General features: G+C 34.8%; 1 protein-coding gene across 2 annotated transcripts in view; it reads left to right on the top strand.

Annotated features, from left to right (window-relative positions):
* The first annotated feature begins 2,199 nt into the window (after positions 1 to 2,199).
* LOC120534997 (asialoglycoprotein receptor 2-like) overlaps positions 2,200 to 17,221 on the top strand; it is a 53,866-nt gene continuing 38,844 nt past the window's right edge. For both annotated transcript variants that reach the window (XM_039762505.1, XM_039762504.1), the window contains exons 1-2: positions 2,200 to 2,279; positions 3,968 to 4,047. In XM_039762505.1, coding sequence (XP_039618439.1) covers positions 3,984 to 4,047 — 64 coding nt within the window. In that variant the 5' untranslated portion in view covers positions 2,200 to 2,279; positions 3,968 to 3,983. The remainder of the gene's footprint in view (positions 2,280 to 3,967; positions 4,048 to 17,221) is intronic.

Raw genomic sequence — 17,221 nt, 5'->3', positions numbered from 1 at the left:
ATTGTGTTTACATGTATCATTTTAATTTTATCAAAAAATCATTGAATTTCATCTTATCTTATCTGATATATGTAGAAACTCACAGTATACCTTAAAGATAGTTATTAGAATATGCATTCTGATGGCTCTTCAGTTTTCCTCTAAATATTTATTAAAAAACAACAGAATACATCTCACTTCCTTATAAAGTCTGTGAGAGAGAGAGACTCATGATAACATTTAAGGCCATATGTTGTATTTTTCAACCACCCTGCAACAATATTTCAAAGATGATCTTCTTGTTTGGAGTTGCCCTGTATATCTACTGGCATCCAAGGACATCATCATTTATTCTTATGAGAGCTGAATTATGTTACCCCAAACTTAACTGTCCAGACATTTAACCATCAACATAATATGGGTCTTACCACGTCAGGTTACTCTTAAGATGTTTAATAGCTAAAGATCTATAGATGATATTAGCATAAAATCTAAGATTGCAACATTGTAGTGCTTTGTGAATCTTCATCAAAAATACACTCATCACACCAAAGACAAAAGCTAAATCATACCTGGATGAAATGTAATCTAATTAGCAATAACATATATATATATATATCAATCTCCCAGTGAGTCATGCGCAGTTACGTGCGGTGAGGTTTATGGCTGGTAAGGGAACTGATTTCTTTAGAATCAGATTTTCAAATATATGAAACCAAAAGAGTAGCTTTTCACTATTTAATTGGCAGCATGCACGTTGACTATTGGTTATTTTTCACATCTCATTAGCATTCTTTACACACACATAGGTAAGGTAAATATTTGGATAAGAAAGAACGTTACATTTATAGTGGCGAGAGAGAGTGCATTTGCTCTGCACCCTTCCATACATTCTAAATTTGCTGTTGCAATTTCACAATTCATACTAATACAATACAAATGAAAGTACAGAATGGTGTACAAAAAAATCAGATTTCAATTTTGACCTTAATTTCGTTGTTTTTAAATGCTTTTAATTCTTAGGCTTTAATCAATTTTAATACAGACTGTTCAGCAAAAGGACAACAAGAAAAGCAAAAGAATATTTTATTTAAGATCATAATTAAGTTTTTAAATATTGGATTGTTTTTAGGATGTATAATAAACATGTCTGCAAACATTATATTGGCAAAATATAGAGAAACAGCAACTGGCACTTGCCAACTACATGCATCAGCCCAGTGTGTGAGAGATAGCTCAGTCCGAGGGGAGGTGAGGCTTGTCGCTGTCATGTCTCCCATTTCTCCACTGTATTTGAACAGGAAAATTCAACGATTTGACTATAAAAATGATCAAAACCATCGGAATCATACAGAAAACAAATTTATAGCACAGACCAGTGGACAAATTTCTTTTATGTTATCATTATTAGATTTTTTTACTTTTCATGGTGACAGGTGAGGCATAGAGCCTCACCTGCCTATCCTGACCGCACTTCCCTGGTTTTGTGTATTTTGTAGGTTAATAGGACTCTTAATTATGGTACCATACGCCATATTTCAAGACATAGGATGATACTTATACATAAAATCCCTTAGTGAGTACTTTGGCTTATCACTACTTTTCTGTCAGCTGCAGCATCCCACAGAAATGATGAAGAATAGAAGTTTTGAGATTCTAAACATAGATGAAGAGCTTAAGGTTTTGGAGGAAACTTCACACACACTACAGCTTACCAGAAAGCCCTTAAGTTAAAACTTATTTTTGCAGGGAGCCATGCACCAACTCCAACTTCCAGCAAAACCAAAAGAAATGTAAGAAATTGTATCATAAATGTTATAAGTCACCTTGGATAAAGGCATCAGTCAAATAAGTAAATGTAAATGTATCCACCCCACCAATCCCCTCAACAAGAAAGACAACTAATAAAAGAATTAAAGTAAAAATAATGAATATAGACAAGATTACTGAACAACTAAAAGTACAGCTTAAGAGCAACACTTGTTTCGTTTTCACTTTGTTCCCTCATCTATCATGATGGCCATTATATTCTTTAATTTTAAGTCTGATGTTGTTTTATTACTCTCTCTCTTCTCTTTTAAGTTTTATTTTTGTCTGTCCAGTGGGCTGTCAACTGTATCATGTACAGGAACTAACAAATTACTGGCCTCCTCAGAGGCGTGAGAGTCAGACACTTCAAAGTGTAGCTCTGATCTCATTCTGTCATTTTCTTCTTCCAAGCTCCTCCCTTAGTTGAAACAAAATATTTTATAGCAGAAAGTCACCTCATTACAGCTTTCCAGATTCTTTTCGGAACTTTGGTAAGTATACATTTGTCATGTTAGTGAAAAAGTAATTTTTTAATTTTACATTTATTTTATTTAATTAAAATACAGAAAACTGGCAGAGGATTTTTAATCCATTTTATTTGTCTTGCTATCCTGGCAGGTCATGAAACTTACAATATACCTTTTTAGTTCAGCCATGCAAACTATATCTTTTCAGGAACAAAAAAAAGAAAGTTTGTCTCCTTGAGATGTTCATATTCACTACAAACTAGTCATGTCATATATATAAAACATGCTTTTTATATGTTACTTTTCTTACCAGTTTTTTTCTTTCAAGATTGTATATGGATTATTCATACAACTAACTTACCATGGAAATTATTATATATAATAAATAAGGTTACTTCTGCTACCCTATAGCTCTAGTTTGATTTGTGGCTTGTTCATTATTTTGCAAAACATTGTCTTTGGCATTGTTAGGTTTTCTTTGGGTACTTTGCATAACTGAACATGCTAAAGCAGTACCTGTTTAGTTTATTGATTTCATAGGAATTACTTATAAATGCATTAAATACATTTCAAGTTTTTCTCTTTGGTGCCTCTTGACTCAGCGATACAAGAAAATCCCACATATGATATATCATTTGAATCATCCTGATGTCTAGTTTTGCAAAATATTGAGTTTTTTGGGGTTCTCCCAAATTTTTTTCCCTCTAGATCGAAACCATTTTTTGGCCATTTTTGTATGATATTTTCTCCAGTAAATTACACCCTAATGATAAAATGTAAACCAATAGGTGTTTTCAGCAAAAATCATCTGAAAGATGTGCATGTCACATCAACCAATCCCAGGGATTCACCCACTAATGGGATACACGGAGTCAAAGTTAGACCTTTACACAAAACTTTAAAGAATCTAGATTGGTAATATAGGCATGAATATAATATTTTTTATATTTGATTCTTAACTGGCTATCCTAGCTCTCTAAGACCCACCTAAAAGGTTAAAAAAATGACAAATGTTACAGATAACCTCGTACTGTATCATTTAACTATTTCAAAGACACTGTTTATGAATATGTTGTTATTTTTAACTTTTGATCCTTTTCTATGGACCTAGCCCTATATGGACCACTATCAGAGAGTGGAAAACGATAAATGTCTATTACAATATATATTACTTTAACACTTGAATTGATGCACAAATTTTAATATTTCAAAATCTTACACAACTATTCTTGTTTTTAATGTAATTCCACCTCATGAAGTAAATTGTTACATTTCTTATGAAAATCCCAAATTAGGGTGGCTTATGTTAAGTCAGACAAGTTGCCAACTTTAAATTGACTATGTGAGTGGCCAGTGACAGACTGGCACCCTGTGTATGATTGGATTCCTGCCAGCCTGTAACTGTAGATTTAGATACACCATGAGTAAGCAAAAATGCTTTTATATAATTTTTATTAGAGATGTCACTGATATTTATAAACTTGATCAGTTTTTCTTCTTCTTAAACAATTTGTAATACTGATTTTATTCTTCTACGTTTTTGTTGAGACGAAGAGGATGGGTTATTTTAATTAATACAGAAACTATTCAAAAAAGCAAAACTTTCAAGTCTAACTAGTCATATTGTAATTTCCTTTCTGCATTTTTAAGAAATGGTACTTCCTCTGCAGTTGACATTTGTTGGGTTACTTTTCTGGTTACCTTTTTTTAAGATGTTCTCCACTGAACATGACCTCTGAGAATATTTACTGGGACATACAGCAAGACCATCATATAAAAGGACAAGATGCAGGTATCGGTATTTTGCTTATTATATACTTTTAAAAATAGTCTTATAATAATAATAAAAAAATAATCTTATAATGTGCTTTCTCTGCACAAATTAGGTTAACAGCCATAAACCCACATAATACAGTATCCTAAAATTTGTAAATCATCTTGTGGTTGCACTGTGTATAAAACCAAATCCATGTCAGTATAACACTCATTTGCTGAAGAGATTATCCTATTTTCACTCTTCTACATTCAAAATAATTTTTAGAGACATTACATACACTTTATTATAGCAAAATTATGCACTTCAATTTAACTTAACTAAAGGTCAAGCAGGTAACCTAAACTAGCCAAAAAAAATCTGAAAATGAAAAGGCAATCAAATTACTTTTTTCAATAACACAAACATTATCGATCAAATATTAACCTTTTCTAAAGAATGAGTGCACCTACAAACGTATACATCCATCTTATGGAGGGGTCAGTGAGATTATAAGAAGTTGTAAAACCTACTAATAGCGAACATTAAAGCGTGTTTTAGGACTGTGCAGGCACTGTGGCCTTCCATGGACTGGGTTCAGCGGGTAGGTTCTAAAATCTTCTCAGCTCATTTCAGGATTGTGGGGTCCAAAAGCTCTCTTACTAGAATTGGGCAAAAGGCTGAAAACAGGCCGGGATAGGATCATAATCCACCACAGGGACCATTAAGTTGGATTTGCAAAGCTATTTAGTTATGACAAATGTTAGGAAATAACAGAAATTAAAAGCAAACTTTATTACAGCAACTCAAAATCATGGATATCAGGTGAATGTGGCACTCAGATTGTCAATTAAATTATCAGTAAATAGTGAATCATTGTAACCTGCACATAATGCGTCAGTGAGGTTGGTTTATCGTAAGGTCAATACTGAGTAAATTTTATTTATTCTATGAATAATCGCTTAAACAGAAGGTACTTTATTCATATCTAGTCAAGCAAAATGACTCCTTATATTGGCAAACTAGAAAGATTACAATATGCAAACTTTCGAGGCAACTCAGGTCTCTTCTTCAGGCAGGTTGTAAACAATGGTTATGGTTACATCTTGCCTAAAGAATGGGCCTGAGTTGCCTCGAAAGCTTACATATTGTAATCTTTTCAGTTAGCCAATATAAGTTGTCATTTTGCTTGACTTCTCATTACATACATAATGGCTAACGCCGCACAATACCCTAGCACTACATTCATATCTAGATAACCTTTTGTTAAATTTTAATTGTTTCCATTTTTTACTTTACTGTAAGGAAGATAATTTCTTAGAAGCTTATGCATTGGTCCTTTTTTATTTACGCTGAAGCAGCTGGGAAGTCTTCGTGTGTGTGTGTGTAGCTGTCCCCAAATAGCTCATAAAGTTGCTACCCACCTGCTGGTGATCCATTAATTTATACTGAGGATGTCTGAGTCATCAGTAGCAGCAAACAGATGTGAAAAAGAGTGAAAAAATGCATCAATTTGGTGTAACCACTATCAAAGTAAAAATAAACAATAAACTAATTTTTGCTTGAAGATACATAGAAAGTTTTAAGATAAATAAGTTTGCCAATGCTTTTCATTGAGAGATTTAGAAAGTTCAAAACTCTGTACAGCGTGATCTTTTTGGAGATATCACAAGGAAAACTGAAGTGTCATGACAAATTTCTTTTAAGATTAAGTGTGCTTCTAACAAAATAATTCCACAGGGAGCCAAGTTGTTTCATGCTGGCAAGCCGACAGGCATGGCTATCACAGTACATACTTCTCACATTCTATAGAAACACAAGGCAGACTTACACACAATATACCAATTAATAGAATATAATTAACTAGACATTAAGCCTGTTACAATAACGGGCGCTAGAACAGGAGTGTATAAACATTAGTAGGAACAGTCTATATTAAATGGCAAGGGACCTTGTATGTAGCTGTAATATACGTCACTGTATTGTGTGCCTTTAATTTTCTCTCTCAGTAATACTGGTTTGTATTTCCGTAAAATGCCTGTAATTTTGTATGACAGTAATACAGTGGAACCTCGGTTCAAGACCATAATTCATTCCAAAAGTCTGGTTGTAACCCGATTTGGTTGTGAACCGAAGTAATTTCCCCCATAGGATTTTATGTAAATACAATTAATCCATTCCAGACCGTATGAACTGTATGTAAATATATATTTTTTTACGTTTTTAAGCACAAATATAGCTAATTATACCACTGAATGCACAGCGTAATAGTAAACTAAATGTAAAAACATTGAATAACACTAAGAAAACCTTGAACAACTGAGAAAACTAAGACTGGAAGAGTTTGCGCTATAGCCTTACGACCCGCTCGCTAAAAACACTTTTAATGAGTTTTAAGCACAGGGAAAAAAATTAACATTTTAAAATTTAATAAACAACCAAGAAAAGTAACATTGCAACAATGCACGCGCACACCTGTGTGTGTGTGTGTGTGTGTGTGCATCCCGTGCATGCCTGTGTGTGTGCGTGCGTGCCTGTGTCTGTTGTGCACGCGCCTGTGTGTGTGTCTGCACAAGGAATGCACAGGAAGAGACTGAACATGTGGCGTGTGACCCCGCACATGCGCACTTCACCAGAAGACACACACACGGACACCTGGACGCACATAGGGGTTTTATTAAAGAGGATTTGACACTCACATTTTTGAGGCATAGGAGCAAACTAAGGCACTTGGAAAAACAACACACTTTGAGAATACATGAATTCAAGGCAACACCCATGATAAGACCAAAATAAAGTCACCTAAAATGGTTAAATCCTCAGAAACAAATGGTTCCAATAATAATAATAAACAGGAAATAAATAATGAATTACAATCATTAGCAGTACTTAATCTAGACATAAATGCCATTATTACTATAAGAAAACTGATTGAATTAAAGTCAAGTTATGAGCCTTAGGTGACACGCATTATTAGTAACATAATGCCTGACTCTGTGAGTAACTGCCAAGTCAGATGTTTTTTTTAGTCATTCTGGTGTTTATTTATTTATTGGACTTTTGTAAAAAGCCACATTTTCTCCCGGGGACAAGTAAAATTATATCTAATCTAATCTAGCCATTTTTTTCTGGGTTGAAAGCTATTATTTTATTCTGATAAAGAATAACACGCACATTAGCAGCTACCTAAAATACAAGATGAGGTTTTAAATAGTTTAAAAGGCTATTTACTTATTTATTTTGTTTGTTTGTTTGTTTTTGTAGTTTCCTTATGGTTAACGTTTCTGGTGCAATCAGCAGATGTCCCATGAATGAATGGTGCTTGTGAAATCGAGACTTAGATGAATAAAGTCTCGCTTGAATAAGCCTCATTTTCCAGTTGAGGAAAAACCAGTTTCACCAGTGCAAAACGTTCCTTCTTAACTCAAAACAGGTTTAGACAAACCATGATTTTGGGAGCACTGGTGATATTTAAGCAACCCAAGAAAGGATCACAGAGAACATCTATAATGGTTCAAAAACCAAGGAAAAGAGTGGAATGAAAGCAGACTGAGTACTATGACTCTTATTTATTTGTTATACAATACCATAGACAGCAGAGCTCTTTCTGCAGCTGAATAAAATACTGTAATATGTGATCTATAATAACACAAAAAGGAAATACATCCGCTTTTAAGAAAGAGATTGTGCAGTGTGGGAATCTACAGCAGAACGATTTAATTCCTAAGTTCATTGCAGTTGCATATTTGTGCAATGTATAATTAAACACCGATTGTTTTATTCAAAATTTAAGAAAGGTTTCCTTTGAATTGCCCAGATTTATTGTAAATGTTCTAGTTTTTGAGAATCAGGTGCCACTGCTAACAATTATGTATTCATTAGCCATGTGAGTGCTGTCAAACGTACTTGGCAATAAATAAAAATTATACAGAAGAGCATACTTTTGAATTACAGAATATCCATTTATATGCAAACATATATTGTGCATTTAGCAACCACAAAGAAAACTAGCTTCTGTCACTAGTGGGCTGTGGTGCATAATAAAGACGCTCCTTCTAATGAGTTTACTTAGTATAACTGGTCATACACTTCAAAAAGGACTTAACTGTGTATTACTGCTGTGGATTTTTTGTATTTTGCATAGGTAATTTCTAAAGAGTTTTAGAAGAAGAATTCTAGACCTTTATTTACATGGGCATCGTGCACCTGTAGGTTTGGGAAACCTAAAGGACATTATGTAGTGTCACTGTTACAACTCTTCAATTATTTGTCAAACCAGTGCCTTATCAAGATTCTCTGTACCGTTATACAGAAACACACCATATGCTTACCAGAGAAACATATGCAAATCATCTGCGCAATGGCCAGGCATTTGACAATGCAAATAGACTTGACAATGACTTCAAATTAATTGCATTTATTTATTTATTTTTTGCAAATCTATAGGAAAATGTCAAGGGGTCTGTTCTGTCATGTGCTGTTTTTTTACTGGTGATGTACAACCTCAACAAACAACCCAAAATATACTGTGCTTATGTCTCACCAGTGAAAAGAGAACAATAAACCATTATAAGAGTAATAGAGATCGAATGTAAATAATTACTGAGGTATGCGATTGAGCCTGACTGACACAGGTTACTCTTTATTATTTTAGAAATAACATACAAATATTACTATGACATACAGTAAATCAAAAATGATAGAGATTTTCTTCCATATTATCATTTGTGCTTATGTTTTAAAAGCACTGTGTATTAAATGAGAGCATACTTTACCAAGACTTTCAAGGTACACCTTAGTTGATCCTAAAAAATTTTGAAGTGCAACTTTTTTCAATTATTTTCAATTTCAGTATCATGGAACACACCTTCATAGAATGGTTTTTATTACTATATACTATGCCATAGCTGACAAAAATAAGCGATTGGACAAATGGACTAATTGAAATGTGAAATATTATCTTTTCTTGATGTTTTTAATAGACAGTATAACTTATTTTTTAACCATTTAATAATGTGAACATATCAGATTATTTTCAGCAACAGTTTAGCTAAGATGGCAGGAACATTAGACAAAGGTAATCGTTCAGTTAAAAACAACAAAAAAATGCAATTGTAAAGAATGGTGTAGATTAAATGTAAGAAATTATGAATTCTTGGCATTTTAGTGTATTGGTTCATTTATAGTTTATAATGCTTCACAATTTTGTAATGAACATACCAGACTTCTATAATCTAGTGGCCCACAACCTTCAGCCTCCAAGGTCCCCCAGAGAACCACAACATTATGTGAGCAATCCCCTAAACAGACCATGATATTTGCCTTTGTGGACATTTGATGCAGTCTTGTTTGTGCTTGTTTTTGAACTACATTTATTACAAAAAACATATTTTAGCTAGTGTTATTGCACTACCTTGATTTTTTAAAGTATAATACAAAAAAAGTTATTTTTAATAGCTCCAGAATCCCTTAATCACAACATAAAACAAGTTGACATATTAGGCATAAGTAATAACCAGTAATTACCAAAATACAGAATATCTCACTGTAGATATTTTTGACAGTAACAAAAGCTGCTTACTACTCACTTGGCTAAACTATTATTTGTCAAATCATGTATAAAACAATAATGGATTTCTGAAAATGAAGAAATTAAAAGTAACTTGTGTAGAATTAGTGGCAGCAGGTTTTTTTTTTCATAACTTAGTTACATAAGCTACTTCATCATCTTCTGAAGTCAGTACTAGAGTTAATTTCCATCAGCAATAGCCACATTTAGCACAATTGGGAATGCAAATGTTTGTTCTCTCAACATACAACAATCCGGTCAGCAGAAAAGACAAAATCATTGGTAGTGTGGTGTCAGCAGTCAGGTAAGCAATGGAAGGACGGGCAGTGAGCATTGACACCTGTAGTTTTTAAAAGTGACCAGAGTAGAATCTGTGTGTGTTAAGATGAATCTACGTAATGATTATGGCAAGTCTTTGGCCTCTTTCTAAAATACAAAATGTATGTGGCATATCATCTACTTTTCACTTTTTCTTGTTTGGTCTGTGGTGTTATGGGTCCACAGCTCGTTGAGCAAAGGCTATGCATTTTAAATAAATAATCACCGCACCCGAGGCGGCTTCGTGAAGGGGGCGTTGTTGTAGCGAGCCGCGGGGCAGTCGTCGATGTGGGCGTTTCTCACCGTGTGCACAGGTGAGGAACTGCCCACATTCGTGATTGCTCCGTGGCTAATGCTACAGCTGTGATGGCCCTCACGTTTTAAAAAGAAGCGCGAGTCGGTGTGGAGGAGGGAAAAAAAATGGAGAGAGAAAAAAGGAAAGGAGAGGACGGAGGTTACCGGGAGCAGGAGAGGAAGCAGGCGGTGCGTGAGTGTGGTGAGCGCGGATCGAGCGCTCGTGGAGGCTGGGTGTTAGGCCGACACCCAGGTGTTTGTGTTGATGTCGCTCCCGCTGAGCGATCAGGTAGCGGGAGTGACCAGGGAAGGCGACTGGCCGCAGAGAGGCCATTGAAAGGCAGCGGAAGTCGGGAGACTTGGTGGTGGGAATCCCCAACGTGAGCGACCTGGCCGTTGGTGGAAACCAAGTTCTCCGGGACTGGGATGAGTGCCATACCGGAGCCAGGGATCGGGAGGTCTCCAGTCTCGTGTGTGTGTCTAGAAGAGGGCAGCTGTAAAGAGCGTCTTGCCTGCTGCTTGGCCCAAACGGGATAAGCAGGTGAGACGCTAACAGAAAATAAGCACGGAGCTTGTTTGTTGTTTTTAAGACTGCTTCCAAGAGAAGATTTTAACCTCTGGTTTTAAGGATGTGTTTTTTTTTTCTATTTATTGGTTTTATCCCCCACGTTCTTTTATGGATTATTTGATGAAGAATTTGAATTGAAACTGCACTATTTATGGAACACTGTTTTTGTTGGTTTTTAAATAAAAGCACTGTTTTGCACTTTTTACCTTCCCCTTGCTCAGTAATTTGCCTCCATTGACTAGCTCACTCGGTTTCATTATCGACGGTGTGGGGTTCGAGTGCTTCCAATAGCAATGGGAGTGTGGAGCCAGAACCTACATCGTCACATGGTCCCATTCCATTCTAACTGTAGATTAGTAGCTGTGATGCGCTGTGCAGTGCAGATAAAGTGAATGGATGCTGGAGATGCTTTTTAATGCTAGGTGTAAATGTGGCCCTCCTAAATTATATACAGATACAATCTGTGAAATAAACATTAAAGATGGTGTTTGAAAAACACTGACAGTCATTGCACAATGAATGTAACATATTTTGGATATTTATGAAGTAATCTGATTTAAAAACATAAATTTGACACCCCTGTTGTAGCTTCATTTGTAGTAATTTATCATTATTTTCAGTCATCTTGCAATTCCCTTGTAGTTTACTGAGGCTCAATAATGGGCTGTATTCCACTCTCCGAGTTAAGAACCGTTGCTGTAATTTAATTGAAAGTCAAACTGTTTAATGCATAAATATTAGATGTACTAAAAAACTCCTCTGATCCTCTATTTCAAATTTAGTTTCTCACTGAATGGGAATTTAATGGACTTGCAATCCATAACATTGCCCTAAACGTCCTCTTCACCCTGTACCGAGCTGGATAAGAGGTGACACTTGTTTGCCTCAGTTGCCAAGTGTGTCTTGCCTTAATCCTCTTTGGTAGAGTCAAAACAACAGGGTGGTCCGGTTCTAATTATGCAATTTTCATTACGCTATAAAACTTACTAAGTTTATTACTCCGAGCCTGTATCCAACTGAATGGAGGACAAGTGGGACATTACATGGAAAATCAGTAAATTAATTCAATGCAAGTCCATTTTCGTTTACTACAATACTGTATATTTTGAACTATTCTTTTGTCTTGTATTGTTTTCCTGCATTGCACTAAAAGTTGCATAATTAAATCTGGACCACCCTATAGAAGAAATAAGCCTGGCTTCTTGATAAAAGCGAGGTTTACTCACTAAGCATGGTTTGTGTAAGAACCCCCATGGGTGTCCAACTATTTAATACAAAATATTTTCAACATTAACAAAGCAGTTTGAATGTAACTTTCCAGGAACACATTTCTTTCACTACCATCCAATTTAGAAACTTGTTAATCAAAACCTGCCCAATTTTCCTAACCTCCTACCTACCTCTATGCTGGAAGAAATATTGATCAGTCTCGAGGTCTCAGACAGCATTTCTGTAATATACAAAACTATTTTAAAGTCCCTCCCTTTCAAAGATCCAAGAGTACAGTAGGATAAGGATCTCTTACTCAACATCTCAGAAGAAGAGTGGAAGGTAGCAATGCACAGAATTCACTTGAGCTCCATATGCGCCGAGCATACAATTATTCAACTTAAAATGATATATCGAGTACATCTGTCTTATTTAAAATTGTCCAAAATGTTTCCAGGGCGAGATCCAGCCTGTGAACATTGCAATCAAGTTCCAGCCTCACTAGGCCACATGTTTTGGGTGTGCACCAAATTAACATCAATCTGGACCAAAATCTTTAAATGCTTTTCAGATAGCCTTGGTGTCACAGTCCCTCCTAGTCCACTAACAGCTGTGTTTGGTGTACTTCCAGATCGGCTTAAAAGGACAAACAAACTGTAATTGCCTTTGCTACACTATTTTACTACACTATTATCTTGCTCAACTGGAAGAATCCTAACTTTCCTATTTTAAGTCAGTGGGTAACTGATGTTATATATTATTTGAAACTGGAAAAAATCTAATTCTCACTTAGATTATCTGTACAAAACTTACTCAATATTACTCAATAACATTTTAGAATAAGCATTTTAATTGAGGAAGCAGATTCTCTCCACTCTTTTTTCTCTATTTATTTTTATTCATTTATTAATTTATCTATTTACTTATTTTTACTAGTTTAGTTTTACTCTGCTGGCCTAGCTCCCTTTCTCATGGGTGGGGGGTGATTTGTTTTTCGAACCTAGTTTGGTAAAACTTGACTTATTTATATGAAATATTATTTGATTTTAATAAGATCAATAAAATCCAAAAAAAGCAGTTTGAACCTGATATAATCTCTTCATGTTTTGTACATGAAGTCTATTAAAAAGGCAACTGCAGTTGCACAACTGAGAAGTAACAAAAACATTTTATAATACTTCAGAATTAAACCTAGTGAAGAAGGTTCAGACTCTTCTGTAGATGATCAAATGAAGTTTTGACAGCATCGCAGGTTATGGATTCAGAGCTTGATCAACTGTTTAGCATAACTCCAGACCTACTCACAGAGGAACTGCCATAGTTAACTGCTTACAAAAAATGGAATAACAATGAGAAATCAAGTAGCCTGGTGACGGCATGTAGATATTTAAAAATGATTAGGTAAAGAATTTATAGACAATTGCAGCAACATTTATCATTCAAAGACAACAAACTAAATTAGGGTGGACAAGTAAGATGACAAATGACTAATATAGCTAAATCTTTTCTGTGCAAATCAAATACCCTTTCACCTTAAATGGCAGATCTGAATTACACTAGAGTGTATGGCATAGATTATAATTATTTCATTACAAATATATGTCATATATAATATATAGTATATATACTGTATATGTTATGTTCTATGTACCTTTTGTGTGGGTTTGTCTCCCATTAGTATTGTTTCATTATCTTAATTCTTTTAAAACATGCAAATAAGAAGTTCATTATGCTATGTACACATAGCAATAAACATGAACTTGAATAAATGACAGCAAGATTGGTCTCCTTAATCTTAAAATTTATAAACAAATAGGTTTATTAGTTTCAACTCTGTTTTATTGTTCAAGACACAATGTTTTCAAGAAGCTTTGCCTGAAAAAAATTTACATACTGCATTTTGTTGTTTACCCTTACAAAATGTTGCTGGTATAATGTGTAAGATGCATTTCTCTAGCACATTTGGTACAAACATATGTAATTTTATCAAAGTACCAAATCTCCAAGAATCATAATCTGAATCTAAAGATATCATCTATTGTATTGGTGGAAAGACATTTAAAGGCAGTTTTTTGTTAAAATGAAATAACTGTTGTAACCATATTTTGTTAAAATTAATAACCAAATTTTTTACAGGCAGAAAATAATTTTAAGAATAATTTAAAATTGCTAATGTATTTTGCTTTTGTGCTAGAAGGACTGCCACTTTATTAACATTGTAAATGATTTATAATTAATTTATGCTATTATTTGAAATTAGGATACAGTTTGCATTATTTTCTCTGTCTTTAAAATTGCATTGTGTTTTGCATGTGTCATACAATTAATGTCAAAGGTGAGCTATGGCCTTTTTTACACTGGCACACATGTTGTGTGTCCACAAAGTTTAAATTTTAATTTACAACATTAAAACAAAAAATAAACATATACCAATATCAAAAATCAGGTTAATGCTGTACAGTTCTGAATAATGGCAAATGATGAATGGTCCAACCTGAAATCAGTGTCGGCTACCCCTATGGGTAGAGTACAGAAAAATGACCTTTGCCGTATTCTTGGTTTCTTCTTATTGATTTGTGTTTTAGGATTTGTTTGTCTTTGGATTGCCTTTTAGGCAAATAATTTTTTGCCCTTTTGTGCCTTTTGTTGTATTTTTCTAATTTCTAAATATTCTTTTTTGGATTGTCTCTACAAGCGTTGAGTTTTAAGCTTTTCTCTTGCTTGTTACACATTTTTGGATTTTCATTGTATTTTGAAATTTAAAAGCAAGTTACCCAGGCAGTAGTTGGAGGCTGACTGCCCAGGGAAGGTTATATCCAGGAAGTCTAAGTAAGATCATCACTTGCTTTTTTGAGACTAGGAAGACCTCATACCATTTTCATCTTATCTGTGTGCTCTACACACAACAAAGCAAACACAAATTGAGGTCTGGAACAAGGACTCTGCTGAGTACCTGCGTGGCCATTTTGAGTACACTGACTGGTCAGTGAAAAATCCTGTGCTGACATTAATGAACTGACCATGAAATCTGCCAAAATATATCCTAACAACAAGTCATGTATTACCAGACATCTAAAACAATCGAAAACCCCAAAAATAAGGCATTTCAACATGGAACATTAGCAGAACACAAGAAATTACATAAGTAGTTGAAACATTAAATAAAGCAGGCCACCCTGAAGTATAAGGACAGGATAGAGAATGAATTGCAAACTGATAGCCTGGGCTCATTATGGAATGGCACTTTTTTGTAAGTCCTTTATTGAATCCATTATTATACTTGCTTTTATCTGTTGGTTTGGCAACCTCAGCAATTAAAATATAAATCATCTTAACAACATTTAAAAATTCTGCAGTAAAATAATTGGTTCACAGGAGACCTATATCACTGAAATGTATTGTAAACATGTTAGAAAGAAAGCCAACTCAGTTCTGTCAGACAGTAACCATCGTCTTTGATCTAAATTCCTGCTGTTGCCATCAGGCTGTAGATTTAGGTTTCCAAAGGTAAAAAGCAACAAATTTAACTCTTTTATTCCTAGAGCTATAAGCATTTTGAATTATGTTACTTGTAGGGATGCTGCTAAATGTTAAACTATGTATTATTGTTTTGTGTACTGTTGAAAGTAATAATCCTTTTTTGTATTGATCTTGAGTGTTTGTTTATGAAATAACATTGGTTGTCAAATATTTTCTATGTTGTATCTATTGGATCTCTGTAACAATGTCTTCTGTATTTATTCTTTGCTTCTGTAAACAAATTTCCCTCAGAGATAACAGAGTCTACTGTGACAGATAGGGGGAGCTATCGCTCCCTTGAACCCTTGTCCAAGACGTCAGACACCAGATAAAAGTCCAAAAGATGACTTTATTCATAAGCCACAGTGCACAAAGCACCCTCCTCTCCACAGTGCTCATTAAATCAATCACAATAACTACAATAAACAATCCTCCACTCCCAGACGCATTGCCGCCCTTTCACCCAGCTCAGCTTGCCGTCTGGGAGCTCCCACAATCCTTTTAAATTCCCTGACCCGGAAGTGTTCCCAATCCCCAGTCCATGTGATTCTTTATTACTTCTGGGTCAGAGAAAAAGTCCTTTTCTTCACCCTGGAAGCATGTCATTCCACTTGTCCATGTTACTCAGATGTACTTCCAGGGCATAAGGCAAATAACCATCGTTCCTCCCTGCAGCATCTCCTAGTGGCCCCCATGGTGTCCAGCAGGGCTGTGTATAAAAACTCCAATGTCCATGATGCTCTGCTGATCTTCAGGGAACCTCCATACTACAGGGAGGGCTCCACCTAGCGGCTTGGGGGTATTGGCCGGGATGAATGGCCAGCCATACACCACACTACCTAACTACCTACCTACCTACCTTCCATTCTCCAAATTCACATTGAATTATTTCACCAACTTCATCAAGTGATTCAATTAACAAACACTTTTAACATGGAATAGTGTAAATGAAATGGTGCTTTAACGGAGTATTTGCAAATCAAACACAATAGGTAATAAGTTATGAGAAAGGATGTTATTTATGAATCAAATGCAATTAGGAAAAAATCTAAATCTCCAGTATTGAGTTATAAAATGAACTTTTAGTTATAAATATTAAAAATGTACTGCATTTTTTAAAAATTCTGTTCCTAAATTAAGGGCCTTTAATTTGATAATATCACAAAAGTATTCAATACATTAAAGGAATATTATTTGAAACATAATTTACAATTTTTGAAAACTTAGAAAATTTTAAAAGGTCTACATTTTTGTGACCCATTAGTAATTTTTATGCACATTTAATTTCTCATGTTAACGTGCAATTTTGTTTTACCAAGTTTTCTCTTTTTGAAGGCAGTAATCAAATACCCTGGTCCTGTATGTTTGTTGAGAGGTAATAAAATACTAAAAACCTACACACACAGGGGTTTACCTGTGTGTAAGGTAACTTCCCGATAGATAGATAGATAGATAGATAGATAGATAGATAGATAGATAGATAGATAGATAGATAGATAGATAGATAGATAGATAGATAGATAGATAGATAGATAGATAATGATCCACTGGCTGGGTCTGGTCTCTCATTCATGTTTCCAGATGAAGGCAGATGGAGGACGCATCGATAGTGACATTAAGGTGGCTCTGCCTCCTGGGACTCTGCCCACCAACTGTATGAAACAGAATCACATTTAAGGATAAAGTGCATAAATATGAACATAACAGAAAACAGATACAAATATGAAAAACAATAG

The sequence above is a fragment of the Polypterus senegalus genome, chromosome 9, assembly GCF_016835505.1.
Source record: "Polypterus senegalus isolate Bchr_013 chromosome 9, ASM1683550v1, whole genome shotgun sequence".
In the NCBI taxonomy this organism is placed as follows: domain Eukaryota; kingdom Metazoa; phylum Chordata; class Cladistia; order Polypteriformes; family Polypteridae; genus Polypterus; species Polypterus senegalus.
Note: the sequence above shows the minus strand (reverse complement) of the source record. Positions and strands in the feature narration are given on the sequence as shown.